The sequence below is a fragment of the Ahaetulla prasina genome, chromosome 3 (assembly GCF_028640845.1).
Source record: "Ahaetulla prasina isolate Xishuangbanna chromosome 3, ASM2864084v1, whole genome shotgun sequence".
NCBI classification, from domain to species: domain Eukaryota; kingdom Metazoa; phylum Chordata; class Lepidosauria; order Squamata; family Colubridae; genus Ahaetulla; species Ahaetulla prasina.
In genome coordinates, this window is record NC_080541.1 from 33,722,154 (window position 1) to 33,743,043 (window position 20,890).

At 38.5% G+C, this 20,890-nt stretch overlaps 2 protein-coding genes across 5 annotated transcripts in view; one reads left to right on the top strand and one right to left on the bottom strand.

Annotated features, from left to right (window-relative positions):
* The window catches only part of VIRMA (vir like m6A methyltransferase associated), a 34,750-nt gene extending 28,706 nt beyond the window's left edge, over positions 1-6,044 (top strand). For both annotated transcript variants that reach the window (XM_058174485.1, XM_058174484.1), the window contains exons 19-24: positions 612-772; positions 1,422-1,518; positions 2,439-2,605; positions 4,296-4,627; positions 5,083-5,226; positions 5,700-6,044. In XM_058174485.1, the coding sequence (XP_058030468.1) occupies positions 612-772; positions 1,422-1,518; positions 2,439-2,605; positions 4,296-4,627; positions 5,083-5,226; positions 5,700-5,857 (1,059 nt within the window). In that variant the 3' untranslated portion in view covers positions 5,858-6,044. The remainder of the gene's footprint in view (positions 1-611; positions 773-1,421; positions 1,519-2,438; positions 2,606-4,295; positions 4,628-5,082; positions 5,227-5,699) is intronic.
* Positions 6,045-9,155: 3,111 nt separating this feature from the next.
* Positions 9,156-20,667, bottom strand: LOC131196007 (E3 ubiquitin-protein ligase NRDP1-like). Of its 3 annotated transcripts, none has more exons than XM_058178376.1 (7): positions 20,565-20,667; positions 19,383-19,481; positions 15,121-15,346; positions 14,049-14,188; positions 13,314-13,374; positions 12,195-12,315; positions 9,156-10,936 (listed from the first exon to the last, which is right to left on the bottom strand). In XM_058178376.1, the coding sequence occupies exons 3-7, from the start codon at positions 15,324-15,326 to the stop codon at positions 10,703-10,705; spliced, it is 762 nt and encodes a 253-aa protein (XP_058034359.1). In that variant the 5' UTR covers positions 15,327-15,346; positions 19,383-19,481; positions 20,565-20,667; the 3' UTR covers positions 9,156-10,702. The 3 variants fall into 3 exon arrangements, with proteins under 3 accessions (XP_058034359.1, XP_058034357.1, XP_058034358.1); XM_058178374.1 differs by having other exon boundaries at positions 13,314-13,476; XM_058178375.1 differs by lacking the exon at positions 19,383-19,481 and having other exon boundaries at positions 13,314-13,476; positions 20,565-20,641.
* Between the last annotated feature and the right edge of the window lie 223 nt (positions 20,668-20,890).

Consider the following 20,890-nt stretch of genomic DNA (forward strand, 5'->3'; position numbering starts at 1 on the left):
TTAGCTGAAAACTGTTTTTGAATTTTGATCATATGACCGTGGGGATGCTGCAATGGCCGTAAAGTGTGAAAAATGATCGTAAGTCCCCTTTTTTCAGTGATGTTGTAACTTTGAACGGTCACTAAATGAACTGTTGTAATTCAAGGACTGCCTGTATTGTGTGTGCATTATTCAGACGGAATAGTTACTGTAGCTAATGAGAGAAATATAAGATTAATCTTATCATATTTTTGGATGATAACACAGCCATCCTAATTTTCTTGATCATGTTTGCCATCCTGCATTCGTTTAGCTTTTCACAGAATTCTCTGCCTGTATCTGTATCAGTCTTCATGGTTGTTTGGTCTTGTTGTCTACACATCTTCTTGATCTTAGGTTAAATGGCTTCTACGGAACACAATTTTTTAATAAAAGTGTTCACCTTTAAAATGTCACCTTTTGTTGCATTATGTTAATACAATTTCTTCTTATAATTTTATTGTTTTGTAGTGCATCTAATGGGAATCCAAAATAAATATCTTCTGGTGAAATGCTCTCTCTGTGTATCTTAAGTTAACCTGTCCAGAATGCTACATTTTATATGATTGATGACTGTAGAGTTTCTTATCTAGGAGCGTTCTAAGGAAGAAGAGACCCTGGAAGCTTTACTGGATAATGTTGTTGGACTTAGGCAGATGTTGGAATCTGCTGGAGAGGCTTGTCCTCTAAGTGATCAAGATGTGGAACCAATTTTGCCTGCTCCAGAATCTCTCCAACATCTATTTAATAATAGGTAAAATAATAAAAAGACATTTGCATGGATAAGAGAACTGTAATATTTGGAATTGGTATATTTGGATCCCATTTAAATAAATCAGTTTATTTTCAAGGGGATTGTGGTACACAGTAGAAATTCTTAAGTACTATTATATAATTGTTAATACTATATTTATTATACTGAATTATTAATTTCCTATCTCTGTAAAACATGGAGTCCAATCTTTTCCTTCTTTCTGTTAATTTTCTTCCAGAATTGCATATCAAACAAGTATATTTTTATTTCTAGTGTTCTATCTGTTCCTTTTACTTTTTAACTTATATTTTTTTACTATTAAACCATGTATTGAAGGTAAGTAAAAATTGGCAGGTAAAATGATGTGATATAGTTTTAAAATAATAAAATAGCTAATAGTTGCAACTGAATGAGAAAATGGCTAATAACAGTTTGTGTTAGTTATGGGTTTTCGGTTAAGAACGGATCTTCATAAGGATGTAATAGTGTGGGCTACAAGAAGATTTTTGGCAGGGTAATTAGAATTTGGGCTTAGGACAAGGTTTAGTAAATATATAGTTTGAGGAAAGAGATGAAAAGTTTTAATGAATTTAGTAACGTCAACTCAACAAATATTGACCAATAATGAAAGCTGTGTTTTACCTTGCAGGACTATGTACATCTTGGCAGATGTGATGGATGACCAATTGAAGTCTATGTGGTTCTCACCATTCCAGGCTGAAGAAATTGAAACTGACCTTGATATGGTAAATAATTAAAAAGTAATTCTTGGGTAATATTTTTCAACTGAGAGTAATAAAATATTGCATTCAAACTTCTGTGTTAAGTTTGCTAGCACTTGGGGTTATCCAATATAATTTTATATTTCTATTTCTATAGAAATATAAATTTCTATTTTTATTTTTCACATCAACATCCTCTCCCCCATCTTGAATTATATATTTCAGCATCTTTTTGGAAAATCCCTTTGGTCTGAAAAACAATTTACCAGATGCCATAGAAACCTTCTTTGAATACAATACATGTAATTTTTTTAGTACATGTGACCTTTTTTTTCTACTTTTGACCCTAGGCGTAGTATTTTACATATTTGATCACTGGGTTCAGAGCTGATACTAATAGCTGATTCCAGTATTACTTTGCAAAATCCCTTTGATTTGATAAAGCTGACGAAGAGGGACTTATCTGTACAGATTTGCTACAATTTGTGACTCTATTACAATTTGAAGTCCTATGCCTCTCAGTTGATACTGTTTTCTCTATATTCTTTTGTTCAGTGATCAGGTTTGAAAATTTGTCCAGTCAGTGCCAGATTTGAATGGTACATTCTACCGAGTGTTTTGAATTTGAAAGGCCTTGATTTTAATAAATGAAGCAAATGAAAAGCTTTTATTTTAAAGAATGCCTTTAATACACATTCCTCAAGATTTTAACTAATACTTCTAGAGGGATTATATCTGTAGATAATTTCCACCTAATCTGCATGTTATTATAGCATAGTTTCTAAAGGAATAGTCTGATCAGGAGATTTGGATTCACATTGCTACTCTTGTAAGTCTTCTTCCTCTTCTATTTTGTAGTGTAGAATACTTTCCATTCTATTTAAATTGAATATTAGTATGTTACTCATGGATTTACAAAATGGAATATTTTCTAATTCTTGTAGGTGAAAGTTGACTTAATTGAACTGTCAGAAAAAGGATGTAGTGACTTTGATCTGCAAGCAGAGTTGGAGAGGTCATTTGTTACAGAGCCTTCATCTCCTGGTCGGACCAAAACCACAAAAGGCTTCAAACTTGGCAAACACAAGCATGAGACATTTATAACTTCTAGGTAACCAGTGGTCTTGATTTTGCACATTTTTTGGGTGCCTTCAAGTCATTGTTGACTCATGGCAACTGTCTGACAAGTCCTTGCAGATATCTTGACAAGATATCAGAAGTGGTTTGTCATTGCCTACTTCCTAGGATTAAGGGAGAATGACTAGCCCAAGATCACTCAGTTGGCTTCATTCCTAAAAGGGAGGACTAGAACTCATTATCTCCTGGTTTCCAGCCTGCTACCTTTAATCAGTACACCAAACTGGCTCTGTATATGTACAGATAGATTTCACTTAATGGCTGGCCTGTTTAGCAGTGGTTAAAGTTACAAAGGTGCTAAAAAAGTAACTTTACAATTGGTCCTTGCATTTACAACTGTTAAAGTAGCCCAGTAGTCACATGCTCACCATTTGTATGTATCATAGCAGTCAATAGAGAAGCCAGCAATAAAATTTCAAGTCATGGTCACATGATATCCTGCATAAACTGAGGCTAATTCCCTTAAACTCAGTGGAAGTGAGGTGATAAGTCCATCACAATCATGTGTTATTTTGCTACACAAGTTTCTGCCCCAATTGTGATCATTAAGCAAGGGTTACCTGTATATCCAATTATATACATGCAATATATATACCTAAAGATGGATTTGTATTACTTCACTGCACAAATTGTAATTTTGTGAGCATGATATAATGAGATTAGCTGAGTGTGGTCACAGATTATTATTATTTTTTTATAAAAAAGTTTTATTTTTACAATCATAACAAATAATTCATCCAATGTACAATTATATACAATTAGTCGGGCTTGCCCAGTCACCACCCCCCTTTTTAACTCTCTTCCCTCTTCTACCTTCTTCTGCCTTCTTTCCAAACCTTCCTCTCCTTCTCTTATCTACATCCTCTCCTCCCTCTACCCTACACTCCTTCTCCCTCTTCTACCCCTCTTCCTTCCTCTTCTCCTCTTTCCTACCTCCTACTCTCTCTTTTCTCCCTCCCCACCGTTCTAAAATGGTAACTGGGCAGACCCGACCCTACATTAATTATATTTATACATCTTCATTAATCCCTGTACATTCACCATCACTCCATCTCTGGTCACAGATTATTGAGCCCATTGTTTGCATTGTTGCAGCAAACTTCTCATAAATCTAATAGTTTATGTGACTTATGTTAAATCATTCAAATTCCATGTATTTTATATCCCATGAGTTAGAAAAATTAAATCCTGAAACTTCCAGTTTTGTAGTTTGGTAAACAAAACAAAATAAGCAAAAAAGTCAGAGTTGCTGAAAATGATGCAACTAACCAATGTGGGTGAGCTTCAGTCTGGATTATTTTGTCACAAAGAAGGTACAGTGGTCTCCAATGGAAGAAGCATTTCTCTTTCTAAGATGTTAACAGATATATATGCTAGAATGAAATAAGGATATATCAGATTGTTGAGAGAAGGGAAGACTCTTTAATCCCCTTTTAGATTTAAATCTGAGATTTGGTAAATTCTATAGAATATATCAATGAATTATAGTAATACCATTTGTACTTAACTGATATGAAAATGCTTGCTTGAACTAGCAATGTCGATGTAGTTCAATTCTGAGAAATATTCAGAAAAGTGACTACAAAATAAGAAAAATTCAGCGCGATTTTAGCTGGCTTGCGAAGAATTTGTAAAAATTCTCCTACTCTTTTGCATTTCTATAGTGGAAAGTCGGAGTACATTGAACCTGCCAAGAGGGCTCATATTGTACCTCCCCCTAGAGGAAGAGGCAGGGGAGCATTTGGCCAAGGCATCCGCCCCCATGACATTTTCCGTCAGAGGAAACAGAATACCAGCAGGCCGCCCTCTATGCATGTTGATGACTTTGTAGCTGCAGAGAGCAAAGAGGTGGTTCCGCCAGATGGGATCCCCCCTCCCAAGAGGCCACCTAAAGTTTCACAGAAAATTTCTTCCCGTGGTGGCTTCTCAGGGAACCGTGGAGGGCGGGGAGCCTTTCACAGCCAAAACAGATTCTTCACACCACCTGCTTCGAAAGGTAAGTTATATGGTTCATTTGAACTTGAAAACTTTGAGCTCTTGGAAAGACAAGTTGACAGTCAGTTATCTCACATACGCCTTAAAGTGAACTGCATTGTTATGCTGCTATATTATTTATTCTTGCAAGTAAAAAGAAGCCGAATCTACGGGTGTCTTTTTTTCCACATTCTTTCTCCTGTCCTCTCTGTTACTATTTCTATTTAAAAATGAGTAAAATTTATACCTAATTTTGTAAGTAATTCATTTAGGTGAGGTGGGTGCTGTTGAAGTTTGTAAGCAAATAAAAGTCTTGCAAAATAAATCAGAGTTTAACACTTCTCACTCCCCCCCCCCAACTGTTGTATTTACCTTTGTCATTTTTAAAAAATACCATGGTGTTAAACTGAGAAGTTGTTAAATCCAAATTAAAATAAGAGCAATAGGCATTTGGCTTAAATTGCACGTTTCATTTAGGAAATTACAGTCGCCGTGAAGGAGCCAGAGGATCAAGCTGGAGTGCCCAAAGCTCCCCCCGAGGAACTTACAGTGAAAGTCGAGGTGGACAGAGCAATTTCAACAGAGGCCCACTTCCTCCTCTTAGGCCTTTAAGTTCTGCGGGTAAGAGATTGCTTTCCTCCATAGTTATTTATTCTCCATAGTTATTTATTCTGGATAGCAAGTTTTGGTTTTAGCTGCACTAAATTCCAATGTTAATACATTTTTTTTCCTGCCTGTTATATATCATCTTAACTCTTTAAACTGTATAAAGGTAAAGGTTCCCCTCGCACATATGCGCTAGTCGTTCTCGATTTTAGGGGCCAGTGCTCATCTCTGTTTCAAAGCCGAAGAGCCAGCGCTGTCCGAAGACATCTCCGTGGTCATGTGGCCAGTATGACTAAATGCCAAAGGCAGTCCCTATTTTTGCATTTTTTATGTGCTTTCGAACTGCTAGGTTGGCATTAAACTGTATACTAAGAAGCTTTAATTTGACCATTCGAAGGGGCTTCAGTAAAATTATTGTCATGCATAAGTTGCAGAGCCTACTGGAAGTACATAGGTACTGTTGCCAATAATCTTTGCATTTGTTTAAGGCTACCGGCCAAGCCCCCGTGATCGTGCATCCAGAGGTCGTGGTGGAATTACCCCGTCTTGGGCAAGTACCAACAGCAGTGGTAGTGGTGGTTCAAGAGGAAAGTTTGTTAGTGGAAGCAGTGGAAGAGGACGTCATGTTCGTTCCTTTACTCGATAAATGGATCTTTGAGAACATTCTGACTCGGAACATTTCAAGATAATGGTGAAATACTTAAATATATTCGAGGACCAACGCTAGACCTTCTGGTACCTGAGGGCAGCAAGATATTATTTTTTTTAGAGATTCAATTTTGTTTCATACAAGATCTGAGATTTCAATAAAACTGTCTTTTTTGTGTGTGTAATATTTGCCTGTATTTGGGGCATGACATGGCAGTGCGCCAGAAATAAAAGTTTGGGGGTTTTTGGCAGTAGGTTTGCAATGTGGCTGTCACCTAAGATGCCATTGAGACAGTCTGCTAAAGCAATGAATGAAGAACACCTTTTGGCGCTCTGAGATAGCAGAATCCGTCAAGGACTTTCCTAAAGCTCCAGCTGTTGCCTTTGTTTAATCAACTTCTAAAGCCACCATTCATCAAGCAACTCTGGATGTTGCAAGATCATTTTTAGGTGAAGCTATTTCAGAAGAAATATATATTATAGAAAGTTTAGGCAACTTGTAAATGCCACATGTCCTATCTTTTTTTGTAAAACTATCAGCGCTTTCCAGGTATTTAAAAAGCTGAAGATGAAGAAGAGCCAGGTATATATTGGTGGCGCAAAGACCCTGGGGAAGAGGGTATATCTGAAGTGATGCTGCTTTCGACAAAATAAAGTTACGTTACAGTGATTCACTGAGTATTGGAACCTACAATCAGAGGTCCTGATGTTGCGGCAGAACTACAGCTATACATGTATATCCTCGATTTAGTAACTAGTTGGAACTTGTAACTTGATTGTTAAGTGAAGCATGTCACTAAGTGAAACTGCAACTGCGCTTGTTGAGAAGATTCCTTCTGGTCTCTGGAGGTTGGCTGATAACGCCCTGTGCCAAAACCCAAGCAGAATTTTCTACCATAGAAGATTTTCAGTCCCAAAGTGGAAAGGATTCAAAAACCTTATTTATTTATTTATTTATTTATTTATTTATTTATTTATTTATTTATTTATTTATTTATTTATTTATTTATTTATTTATTTATTTAATTTATTTATTTATTTATTTATTTATTTATTTATTTATTTATTTATTTATTTATTTATTTATTTATTTATTTATTTATTTATTTATTTATTTATTTAATTAATCGAATTTTTATACCGCCCTATCTCCCGAAGGACTCAGGGTGGTTTACAGCTCGATAAAAATACAAATATAATACAAAATAAAAACTAATGAAAAAACTTATTTAAATAGGCCAAAATTTAAAATTACAATTAAAATAATAAAACCCCATTAAAATTAAATTTAAAATTAAAATTCTAGTCCAGTCCTGCACAAATAAATAGATGTGTTTTAAGCTCGCAGCAGAAGGTTCGAAGGTCAGGAAGTTGACGAAGTCCTGGGGGAAGTTCATTCCAGAGGGTGGGAGCCCCCACAGAGAAGGCCCTTCCCCTGGGCGTCGCCAGTCGGCACTTTGGCTTTGGGCCTGAAAATCCATTGGCACTGAGGTTCTTATGCACAGTATCTTCTCTGACTGTCCTCCAGAATCTTGCATACTCTCCCTGTTTCATTCTGGAAAGAAGTTGCCTTGCCTAAAGACCACAGCATTTATTTAAGGATAGCAACCAGGATTGCCTGGATTGTCTTAAGCAAAGCAGTTGGACTTTGTAACCGCTTTGCTTGATGACAGCAATCCCAGACCCAGTTGTCATTGTAGATCAAGGACTACCTGAACTATAGCAGTACAACTGTTCTTCTGATCTTCCCCATCAACCAAGAATCTGAGACAGGCACTGGGATAGGGTCCTGTGTCTGCATTTTGGTTTACCAAAATCCCATATTTCCAAATTTCAACTGGTTTTATTGGTATCGGTGATAGTTACTGAGGGTGTGTCTTTAAGGACATTTGCTTCACTGAGACAGAAACTGGTGTTGAAGTTTTAGTATGTGAAGAGAAATATAAAGAATTTGTGGAAAAAGTGGAACCACTTACAGCAGTGTCCATACTTTCTCAGGCCCTGGCATTTTCTACCTCTTTCCCAGGGCTATTTGCTAGGAATCACCCTCTCCTTTGTTTATCTACATATTTCCTTTTTTCTCCTGTTTTTTTGCACCTCAGTGTTTTATTAAAAAGAGAAAGGGAACAAGTAAGAGTTATTTTTGAGCATGGTTAAAAATTTTTGTCATGCTGTTTTTGTATCTCAGCCATTCCTGGGGGATGTAGCAATAACAATAGCACAAGAGACATATATATAACACTTTACAGTGTTTTACAGCTGTCTCTGTTTACAGAGTCAGCATATTGCCCCCAACAACTTGGATCCTCATTTTACCCATCTCAGAAGGATGGAAGGCTGAGTCAACCTTGAGCCTGGTGAGATTAGAATTGCCAAATTGTAGGCAGCTGGCAGTCAGCAGTAGCAGCCTGCAGTACTGCACTCTAAACATTGTGCTACTTAGCTCATGTACCTTCCTTTGGATCTTTTGCCCTCCCTGGAGGCTCCAGGTGTCTGCCTTGAATTTGGGGTGAAGCATGTCCATGTTTGGGTTTTCACTTCTCCCAGGGAAGCCTCCAGCCAACATCTTCATTCTCTGGGGCCAGAAACGGAAAATGCACATTCCAATGGATCAGCACTCGCACAATGATAGCCAGCAACTTCCTGCACAGCTTCTCCAAAGCCATTTTCTGCCTTCATGTCTCAAGCAGCACATGTTCAAACATGTTTCCCTCCCTTTTTCTCATTTAACGGGTCAAACCTGCAGTATGTCCCTCAGCAGCTGAGAACAAGGGTTCCAGGATTTAAGTCCCCAAAATCAATAGATATACTGTATATACGTACTACTAGTTTTGGCCTATATAAATGCCACCTCCATCTGCCCCAATACAGTCCTGGTTAGCAGCCAGAGCAAACCATTTGCTCCTAGGATGCTGTGGTCTGAATATATTTCTCTTTCCTCCTGTCTCAAGACAAGTACAAAAGCAACCAGCCTGGCCACAAAACCCATACTGTATGCCATAGTATTGCTACTGAGGGTTTCTTTTTGAGAATTATATCAGGCAGTGTTAGTGCTTTTATCTAATTTGTTCACATGTTAAGTCATGATATAGTTTTGGTTTCACGTACCATTTGTGACTTGGGTTAACATAGTTTCAGTTGTTTTACTTCCATCAAACTTTATTAGTATTAACAACACCATGAATATAACTGTTGAATTTCTTTTTAGTTTATGGGGTGTTACAGGATCAGTGTAAGAAAAAAGTTTTGCTTGGCTATTGAAACCAGCCAAGACCTAATTAATTCCTCTGTTTATTTGTCGCAGCAAAATCGCCATAAATCTAACCCACAATAGCATTGCACTTTCAGAACATGCACATGGTATAAAAATATTGGATATGAAGTATTTATTTCAAAGAAAGATACATACAGATGCACATTTTAACAGTCTACAGTCAGACCTTCTACACTTCTTTCAACAAGCATTAACCACACTGAATAGATCGGGGGTCTCCTACCTTGGCATCTTGAAGACATGTGAACTTCAACTCCCAGAAGCTTTGCTGGCTGGAGAGTTCTGGGAATTGAAGTCCACAAGTGTTCAAGTTGCCAAGGTTGGAGACCCCTGGCATAGATTCCTAATTTCTTTTTGTGCAGCCTCACTTTCCCAAAGGGTAAATTCCTTTTATGAGTTTTTTTTAACGTATTGACACTTTTATAATGAACAGTCATTGACTCCAAAAATCCCATTTTGGATATGTGCAAAAATATTTATTAGCTTTATTAGTTATCGGAAATGCTTTTTTTAATAGCTGAGTATTTGTAATATTGATTTTCTAGTTGCCGAGTATTTGTAATATTAGAAACATTGTTAATAAATTTACTATTTTAATACTGAAAAACATGATAATCTAATGGTAGAAATGAGAGTTATTTTCTGGTAATGGAAAATTGAAATGCTCATTAACATAAATAGGTTTGGTCCAAATGTAGTTATGGAAGAACTGCTTTGGTGTTAACTTATTTTTTGATTAGGGCAATATCTTACTTTCATTGTGGGATCTCCAGTGAAATATGTAGCATTTCCACTTTCAACTGAAGCAACCATATGAGGTAGGTTGGACTGTAAGATCAACTTACAAATCATGTTAACTATATTGCAGTTCTACTAGCATCCCACATCTAGCATAAGGGCCAGGGTTATAAAGGCACTGTAAAATCCTCTCTTTACATATCAACTATAAATTTTTAAGACCAAAACAAAAGCTTAAATTTATTACTACTTTGTCTTTCACCTATAGGATGGTAAGTAGACTACTTTGGAGATTTACAAATTACCTGAAAAAGAAAAATTCTGAGGTAAAGTAGAAATCAGGATCAGAATTCAATAATTTATCTTGCAAAGTTTAGAATATCAACTACTGAAGAAAGGTTGTGATTTTTTTGCTGAAATCTTTATTATAGAATTATAGAATTTTCATATTAAAACTAAAGTCCTGAGTCCCTTAATCTTCATGTCTAAGGTTTTTTTAATACCCTGTTCTGTGTATTAGCAGAAAGACATTTTGTTACTCATTTGACAAAAACAAAGAAACAAAAAAAACTCCAATGGGTCACATAAAACAAGATTTTTAAATCATTCCCAGGGTTTTAAATTTCTAAGATTGACTACTGAAATGGTTAACATTTGAAGGTGCTCTCTTTTAAACATGATTCTTCCCAAACTCACTGAGATTTGAAAAGATCTCAAGGAAAATAAGGTCTATAAATGAGTAGAACTGATACTTTTTTAGAATAAGGTAACTTAATAATTTTGCCCTCTAAAATTAGTTCAAAGTTCGGCAAATCTGGTTTTAACTAAGTTTTATATGGCTGTTGCCTCCCATGTCTTTAGTTTCATAGTATCCAGTCGTGATAGAGGTGGGGAATGTATTGCTTTCTTGCTTTTATTTCTTGGAGACAAGCTGTCTTTTTGGAAGTTCTTCATTATTTCCAGCAATTCGCGTTTTTCAAGTTCTGCCTGCTCCAACTCTTGGCGGTGCTGTCTTTCTGTTGCCATCAGAGCCTGCATGTTAGACATCATCTTGGACATTTGACTCTAAAAAGCATTTAAAGAGTTAATTTTATCAGAACGTGTTGCCGATTGCTAAAAGAGAATGGCAAATGTTGCATTTTCTTTTACACAGGCATCATCTTTCCTGTCCAGTAGGACAGTAGCGATGTGGTCTTCTTAAGAACTGCCTCCATAATTTTATCCAGGCATCAATTATGGGACAGTAGTAAAGATGAATGGTAGTAGCCAAGTTATTTTATTCTCTTCATTAATTATCTGAACTGTCTATCTGATTAAGCTCAGCAGAGGCTAGGTTTTCTTTACAGGCAGTGCTTGGATTATGATGGTAATTGGGATCAGGATTGCCATTGCTAAGTGATGCAATCATAAAGTGCAATATCTAGTGACTTAGTGCACTGGTTGGCATTGTAACTGCAGGATACATAGGTTGTTTATATCAGAAGAGATGGGAGTGCAGGGGAATGTGGGGGTGTTGCAGTGGGTGATATTAATGCAGGGGGATGCCATGGGCAGGCACTGGGGACTGTGGGTAAGTCCACAGGGTGCAGATGGGTGCTGTAGAATATATACTCTCTCTGGCCTCTTAAGGAAAAGAAGTGATGGGGGCAAGTTGTGATCTTCCCTGTTGGTTTCCCTATTGATTTTGTTTGCTGCAACAACATAATCATGTGCCGGGCATTTAAGTGCCTGGATTCTGATTACATGACCCTGGGGATGCTGCAATGGCCAGAAACATTGAGGACTGTTGCCTAAAGCCTGCAGAGTAGCAATGTCATTTGGGCATAGTGGGCTGCACCTCTAACTACCTGTGCCACTTGCATTCTGGACCAGCTGAAGCTTTTAGATCAGGGGTCTCCAACCTTGGCCACTTTAAGACTTGTGGACTTCAACTTCAAAGCTGGCTGAGTCAAAGTCCACAAGTCTTCAAGTGACCAAGGTTGGAGACCCCTGTTCTAGATGGTCTTGGAAACCATGGCAGCTAGCATGACAAATAACTAAAAATTAATGCAAATAATGAGCATGCCAAACTACTTAATGAACACTGTTCTCGTCAGCTCAACGAGCCATGGCAAGGTGAATTTTATAGCAATTTGGAGCCAGCTTGATATTTCTTTTTTTTTTTTAAGGAACACTTCAATAAGTATTTTCCAAGTCTTTTTTGGGGAGAATCCATAAATCCATAGAGTTGTTTCATGGTTGGGGCTCATCACAGAGTAAAGCAATAAGAGCACTAGTTCATTAAAAACAGTTTGTTACTAGTGGCAAAAGACAATGCAGTTACCTTAAGTTCTTCAATATCTTTTTGCAAAAGACTCTCTTTTTTCACCATGTGTCTCCTTTGAGAATCTAAACGAGACTGCATCTCCTGTTTTGTAACTTCCATTTGGCAGATCATGTCAGATCTTAAAAAAAGGAAGTATATTTTCCTTTAATAACACTGATAATTTTTACCTCAGTTTGAAAAAAAACTGAAATAACCCCTTAGCTATTTTGATAGTACTTCAAATTGAAAAAAACAAAACCAGCAATTAGACAGTTTTATCAGCTTGTCAAATTTCTTCATGGTATATAACCTTTAAGTAACTGTCTAATTCCCCCTTGATAAGTGAAATTGTTTCCAGGATTGGCAGAGATGATAGATGCTAAACAAACATTACAGATTTTCTAGAACCAGTAATTTTTTCATCTTTGGCAATAAGTTAATGGTTATTACTGTGATACTAATATAATGATTAAATTAGAAACTAGAGCTTGTTACAGTTGATTCTATGCTAACTAGAGCATATAAAACATTTGCTAGACCAATTCTTGAATACAGCTCATCTGTCTGGAACCCGCACTGCTTATCAGACATTAATACAATTGAGAGAGTCCAGAGATATTTCACAAGAAGAGTCCTCTGCTTGCAACAGAATACCTTATGCCACCAGACTTTAAATGATGGGCTTAGACAACTTAGAACTACGCTGCCTTTGGTCTGACCTAAGCATAGTACATAAAATTATCTGCTACAATGTCCTACCTGTCAATGACTACTTCAGGTTCAACCACAATACACGAGCACACAATAGATACAAACTTAAGGTAAACTGCTCCAAACTCAATTGAAGAAAATATGACTTCAGTAACAGAGTGGTGAATGCCTGGAATGCACTACCTGCCTCTGTGGTGTCTTCCCCAAACCCCCAAAACTTTAACCTTAGACTGTCTACTGTCGACCTCACCCCATTCCTAAGAAGTCTGTAAGGAGTGTGTATAAGCGCACCAATGTGCCTACTGTCCCTGTCCTAATGTCCCCTTTTATTCGTATCCATTTCATGTATTCATAATCACGTTTATACTTATATCTGTTATCTAATACAGGCTTGTCAAATAAAATAAATAAATAAATAAACGTTACCTGAGTAGCTCTAGTTCAGTTCTCAGTTCTGCCACACAGTTGTGCTGGGCATCTTCAGGACCTAGAATGATATATCCACAGCCATTGGGGCATTCACGAGTTCGAAATTCACACACTACCACATGACTATATAAGTTACGCCGTTCAACTTGGGCTGGACAAGCTGAGTGAAAAACAGAAGGTGGGTAGAAATAGAAGAAGCAATTTTATCTCCAAAACTGTATTGTTGATAAGAGAAATTATTTCTTTTACTGAAGTGTTCTAACTCAGAGAAAATTTTGAGTGATAGTGAAAAAGGTGTTCTGTTTTCCTGTTGTTCAGCATATCTTTAGCACATTTAGGAAACTTATAGCTTCTAGAAGTAGTTGGGACTTTTAAGAGTCCCACCCAATATGGCCAATATTCAAGAATGAGAGGTTCTGCGATTCCATTACATCAGGAAAGGTCCTTGTTACTCATTTCTAATCTAAGACATGGAGAAGTAGTTTGTCTCCCAAACAATAACAAAGGGGAAGAAAGAAACATCAGTTGCTCTCCAGTTTCATGAAAGCTGATGTCAGCTCTTCACGGATTCTATAAATCCATGGGCTCCTCAGCAAGGTGGAGACAAATTAACTTGCACAGAAAGAGAAAAACTAGAACTCAAGAAAGGTCACTCGAGGCCCAAATTATTTAATGTAGGTATTAAAAATGGGTTTGCAATGACTACATAAAACATCTCTCCCTTTTACCTACCATTATTTGGACAGGATATGTAGGTGTATTCACACTCGCATTCATGATTGTAAATGGATTCTAATGAGCACACTATTTCACAGCCACGGTCTCGGTTTGTGCAATGAAGCTGAAGTCGATTAAGATCATTCTTCATGTACCTACATTAAGAAATTATCACTCTTGCAGTACCATTAAAAAAATGTTTTCTGACAAAGTTTTGTTTGAGAAAAAAATGTTTTCTGACAAAGTTTTGTTTGAGAAACATGGAAAATAATATTTTTTAAAAAAGAAAACACAACCCTTTTGTGGTTTGAATAACCACTGACCAGGGAAAATAAACCAGGGGGAAAAAATTGAAAAAGGATTATGGAATTTTTCCCAATACAGGTAGCCCTCATTATCTGTGTGTCCATTACATGCCATTTTGAAAAAGAGGCCAAATTCATTATACACATAAAGATTTACACATCTCCTCTGCATTTATCTTGGTTGCTGATACTTTATACATTTGCTAGACAGTTTTTTTGCAGATATATTATAGGTAGCCCTCAACTTCAAGGGCACGACTGAGCCTGGAATTTCACTTGTAAGTTTCTGCAGTCATTAAACAATGCATCCCATATTAGGACCTTTTGGCAGCAATCGTTAAGTGAATCCATTTTATCCAATGGGTGTTTTTTTGTCAGAATCCAGAAGTAAATGCTGGAAACTGGAAAAAGATTATAAAAATTGTGGTCATGCGAACATGGTAGACTGCAAATGGCTGCAAGTCATTTGCCAAGCGTCCAAAGGTGATCATGTGACAATGGTGTGCATGCGCACGCACAGACGACAACTTTGAAACTGAGTTGCAAGTACCTTTTGGGGGGGGGGGTCTGTCATAACTTTGAACCCTAACTTACGAATGTCTGCCCCAAAACCTATTTCTCAAGACTCAGAAAGCCTTTTCAAGGTTAGCTTTAAAATCACTTTCACAATCCCATTTTATGAGAAGCAGCTGCAAATAGGAAAATGGCACAAACTGAATCCCTGCCCTATAGAGCGACTAATGCCAGAGCAGGACCAGGAGTTGTGGCAAGTGGTCTCATACCTGTACAATGGTCGAAGGGAAGACAAATCAAGGAACTGGCGATCCTCTGGGCAACTGTTGTGTTGAATGAGCCATCCATGGATGCAGGAAGCGCAGAAGGCATGTTCGCAAGGAGCTTGCAGAGGATCTTGGAGCACATCTCGGCAAATGCAACAGATCAGCCCTTCATTGACATAACCAACAAAGCGGTCCATATCATAGCCCATTTTTCTCAAACACGGTTAACCTAATATGGGAATGAAATATAGCATTAGCCCCAAGCAGAGGAGAGTAACTTCTTACACTGCCTTTGAAAATCAAGGCTTTCTCTCAGGGACATCAGTTTTGCATCTTTACAAAGTGACTGACCTGGCAAGTTTTAAACAACTCTCACATACCAAACAGATGCCTAGCAGATTCAAAGGTAAAGATACTATCTATCTATCATATAGAACATCTAATGCATACAAACCTCTTCAAGTCTTTGACTAAACTTCTAAACTTCTCAAACATTGTGATATGTACTTAAGCAAACAGCATGGCTAAAAATAGAATATGATAAAGTGAATTACATAAAGAATTTGAAAAACACTGAAGGGACATAGCTGGAAGGAGGGAACTGTTTCGCCTTCCCACCTGTCTTAAAGCAAAGGAATAGATTATATATAGGATCTAATGAGCCAATCTCAATCAATGAGATGAAGAGCCATATGCCATTGACCCATACACCCACCTTTGGCCTAGGAAGAACAGAGAAGTAAGAGATACACAGTATATATTTATTTACATTTCAAGGCTGCCCACCTCAATACCTCTGAGCTGCTTAGAAAGAAAGGAGACTACACACACACACACCAAAAAACAGTCATTCTGCGAACTCCAGAACTAAAATAATTAAAATTTTATTCTACTAAGATTTCGTTAGCCATCTGCTGACATCCTCAGAGTATTAAACTACCATTGCAGAGATCTCTGCCATTATATGCCATTAATCAATTGGGCCTTTGTGCTGTAATAGACCCCTCCAGCTGTCTCCCACTTGTAATTAGCTGGGTTGTTTTTGCTATCATTGTGCTGGTTGATGGAGGCTTAATTCCTACTGTTTCCTCCCTCCTAGCCTGCTTATCTGTAAGGGATGATGTTAACCTGTCAACAGCCGCAATTTGCTGTCTTATTTGTGACCTTGTGGTCGGCCTGGTTTGTTTCTCATTAATCCTATCTATTATGGTTTGAGATAGCCCTGCCGGGTTCTGTATTTGGTCAGGGCTGACTATGCCTTCATAGGCTGAGTCTGCATGCTCAGGGGAAGGGTATCATTGGTTTCTGCTCCCTGATGGGAAGCTATCTCTGCTCATCCTGCAGGGTCTTTCCTGGTGTCTCAACGCCAGGTAGGCCAGTGGCAGTTTGATATGTCTATTGATGGAATTGTCATTGGAGAACCAGGCTTCTTTTAGTAAGTGTCTTCCTTTAGTCCTATCATGGGCAATAACTATGTATATACACACATGCGCACACACACACACACTACATACATATATATATGATGTTACAACTGACCAGAAGAACAAACACTGAAACTAAACTAACTAGAGAGGGATACAAAACCCCCTAAGCCAAAGTCTGGGAGAACAAACAGGTTTTGAATAATTTATAGAATGTCATAAGAGTGAGAGCTGCATAAATCTCTGGGAGATAGAATTCCAGAGGACAGGAATTACAAGATGACATTGTTTGATAAACAGGATCTGGAGAACACCCATACTGATTAATTCTACAGGATGGGCAGAAATACATATAAACAAACAGTCCAGGAGATAACCAGGCCTCCTGCCATGAAGGGCTTTAAAGTTAATAACCAGCAATTTGAATTGCGCTTGGAAGCCAACCAGCAACCAGTGCAGCTCAAAGAGGTTATATGAGCATAATGTACCACTCCTGGCTGGGCTGCTGCATTCAGGACCAGCTGTAGCTTCCAGATGATCTTAAGGGTAATCTCATGTAGAAGTAATTACAATAATCCAATTGTGAAGTGATCAGAATGTGAGTGACTGTCTGAAGAGCCTTTAGGTCCAGAAAAGGACACAATTAGGTGCACCAAATGTACTGTGCAAAGGCCTTCTAGGTCACAGCACTTGCTCATTGAGTAGAAGCTGAGAGTCCAAGATAACCCCATATTGTGCACAAATCTCAAATGGGAAAGTGCTGCCCCACTGATAGTTAATGGACTTGTCAGGTATGAGCCTGAATTTGTTCCTCCCAATCCAGACACCTACACAGTCTTTAAAGCACTGGGCTAGGATTTTGGTGGCATCACCTGACTGGCTTGGAGTCAAGATGTACCAATGGATATAATCAGCTGATGCTCATACTGATGATACTTGACCCCAAACAATGAATAATTTCACACAACAGTTCCATGTAGATATTAAACAAAAGGTAAGAAAGAGTAGAAACCTGTAGCATACCACAAGAGAGAGACCAGTCACATTCACCAATGCCAACTGTAACCACCCACAGAGAAACAAATCCATCATCACAGTGCTTCCCCCCCCCAATGTTTGTTGCTGACCAAAGGACACCATAGTAGATATTGATGAAAGACACTGAAAGATCAAGGAACACAAGCATGGCCATACTACCCTATTCTAGCTTTGCCTCAGAGGAGATGGGGGTGATTAATAGGTCTAGTATGGTTGTAGTCCATACTAGACTACAACCTGCCTACTGGAATAAATTCAGAGAATCCACTTCCTCCAGGGACGTTTGACCTGAAGCGTCACTACCTTCTCCATCATCTTCTCTAAAGAGAGAAGGTTGGAGGATGGGCAATAATTGTACAGGACTATTGGATTTAATGATGACATCTTCAGAAAAGGGCACATCAGTGCCTCCTTCAAGACCAAGAAAACTACTTCAAAGAAGCTGGCACTATAGCACAGATATTAGTACAATGACATAGACATCCATACAATGTTCTAAGGTCTAATATATGTTTGCTTACTGAAAATAGTATGTGGAGCTTAAAACTGTTTGCCTCTCTGTCCGTCATCAGGATAACTCTCCAAAAACTGGGAAAAAAACAGGACTATATTTTGTTGTGGTGGACAGCTGTAAAGGACAGTCTGGAATGTAAAATGGGTTTTGGGTTGCAAAGATTAAAATTATAGGGAAAATATCTCTCAATGAAGCCCTATGATGGACAATGTTTCAGAATGTTTCTAATTTTCTGTATGGTTTATCCTAAACAAATATAAAGATGTTGGAGAGCTCAGCAGCTGCTTCATCAAATCTTGGCTCTCCCCCACCCCCATTTTCTATTTATTGCTGACAAAGATATCGACATAAAAGCACAGTTGAGGCCATGCAGAAGATTTATTAATAGCATGTTTGCTAATGGCATATTTGGGGGCAGCTGGGACATAACAACTATCATGGTCCCTTCAGAGCCTGGTTCGGGGGAGGAGGAACTGGGACCATCCGACAGAAATGTCTCATCTCCCTTGGCATGTTTGGAGAGGCCAGGGGCTGAGGATGATGCTGTCCTGGGCCCCGCAGGCATTGAGGAAAGTGGTCAAATCAGATGGAGAGCTGCTTGCATGCAAAGACACAAGAGGATCAGCTGCTGACAGGCAGTGATGTTGATAGGCAGCAGATCTGCTCTGATGAGGAACAGCTGTCTCATCCACTGATCCAAGGGCAAGCAGAGCTGAACGTAGGCAAGCCCAGAGAAGGGCTGCAAGGCTACTCGGGAGGAGGTCACCCCTTCTCCTCATAATGAACACCTGGGATGAAGTAACTTAAGGTGAAGCCATGGGGAGTTAGCCAGGAACAAATGTTTGTTTTGGGTTACACTCCCCTGGCTTTGACGCCTACCTTTCTGCCTTGGTTTGAGGACTGCCCTTTTGTCTTACCCTAGCCCTGTGGACTTTACCTTAAGAACTGCCTTTGCCTTGTACCTTGTCATTGCCCTGAGGGCTGCCATTTGTCTTAGGCCTGGACTTTGACTACCTGGATTGTTTGGAAGATTGAGAGTGCCTGCCTTCATAATGTGGGATGGAGCCATTGGAGGACCATTTGTTGAACACTTCTTGAGGACAATAAAGGACTCTCTAAAGGCCTGCCTTGCCTTGACCACCTGGGTCATAACAGCAGCAAGAAGGGGTAGCTAGGAATCTTACGAGTGGCATATACCAGTCTCCTTTTTCAGGTGATACCTTATTTCCATTAGCAAACATAAGCTCTATACAAACCAGACACAGATGGCAAAAAGTAATAGAGCTTACCTAAACCTTATAACCTCCAGATGTTTTGTGGCTACAATTTCAGTTCAGGCAGAAACCCTGGCCGGAATATTGGGAATTCTTAATACAATTGCAAGGTTCCTGGAATAGGAAAAATGAAATGAAAAATGGAACCAAAAGCAAAGGAACTTCTAGAGGTGGTTTGTCTCTGAAAAGCTCACTATTTATAGTTACAGAAAATATCTAAAATTCGTCAGTGTCAGTAAAAATGAAACATTGGTGCATCTGACCGGTCAATAGAAGTAAAGTGTTTTTATGGACTAGGTACCACTGAACCAAATGCAGAAATATAACCCTCAACTATTTTGTAACTGTTGATGAAAAAGAAAAAACAATGAAAAGAAACTCTCAAGAACATGAACACATAGCCATGAAAATGCAATCTGGCTTAAAAATAATCACTGTATCTTAAAAGAGCAGCACAGGTCTTTGATGGATTTGGCTGCAATAGAGTCCTCTCCCACACCCCTGCATGGGGCTGTCCGTCTGAGGGAATTTATTAATTTTATGCTCCCCCTAAGGCAATTTGAACTCCATACATCTTAAAATGACCAAGTTTGAAAAACACTGATCTCAGGCAAGAAAGCTTATACAGCTAGTCCTCAACTTATGACCACAACTGAGCCCAACAATAAGTGAGTTGCTAAGGGAGATAATTAAGTGAATTTTGCACCATTTTACGACCTTTCCTGCCACAGTTAAGCGAATCACTGCAGTTGTTAAATTAGTAACAATTAGTAACAATTAGTTAAGTGAATCTGGCCGGCTGGTTGCCCAGCATCCAAATTTTGATAACGTTTGACCATGGGGAGGCTTCCATGGTTGTTAAGTGTGAAAATCGGACATAAGTCTCTTTTTTTCCAGTGAAGTTGTAACTCTGAACCGTCACTAAGTGAACTGTAAGCCGGGGACTACCTGTACCATAAAACACCTGTTCAACTGTAAAACTCGTTTATATTTGCCACCCACCAACATACCCAGTCAACTCTGGCAAATTTGCTTTTTCTATTTACTATATATATATATATTTATATATATATATATAAATGTTTTTTAAAAGTCATATTTTCCAGGAATTCCCCTATGTATATATAGCCTCTCCTGCCGTTCCTTGGGCAAGGCTGCCCACCCTCGTCCTCCCCATTTATTCCGCGTCTCTCTCACCCCTTCAAGCCAGGTCCAACCTCTGAATCTATAACGCATCACTTGCTCCGCAGTCAGCAAGAGAAACGCGGACAAAGATTCTACCGGCCTCTATATATGCCGCATCTCATTGGTCCATATACACCAGAACATAGAGCGCCAAGGGTAGAGTCGCGCAGACAGTTGATTTCCGAGTTTCTCTTCACTGAAAGAGCCGACTAACTGGGATTTAGATTTTGAGAACTCCGCGGAGGGTTGGAGCTCGTTTTCTTTAATTCTCCATTTAATTTAATTCTCCGTTTAATGTAATTCTCCATTTATTTCCCAGGCGGCCGTAGATGGTGACG

Coding starts and splice junctions, on each gene's coding strand:
- LOC131196007 (XM_058178374.1), bottom strand. CDS start 15,326: ATGGGCTATGATATGGACCGCTTTGTTGGTTATGTCAATGAAGGGCTG. Junction 14,189..15,120: donor TCCCTTCGACCATTGTACAG/GTATGAGACCAC, acceptor TTCTTAATGTAG/GTACATGAAGAATGATCTTA. Junction 13,477..14,048: donor CATATCCTGTCCAAATAATG/GTAGGTAAAAGG, acceptor TTTTTCACTCAG/CTTGTCCAGCCCAAGTTGAA.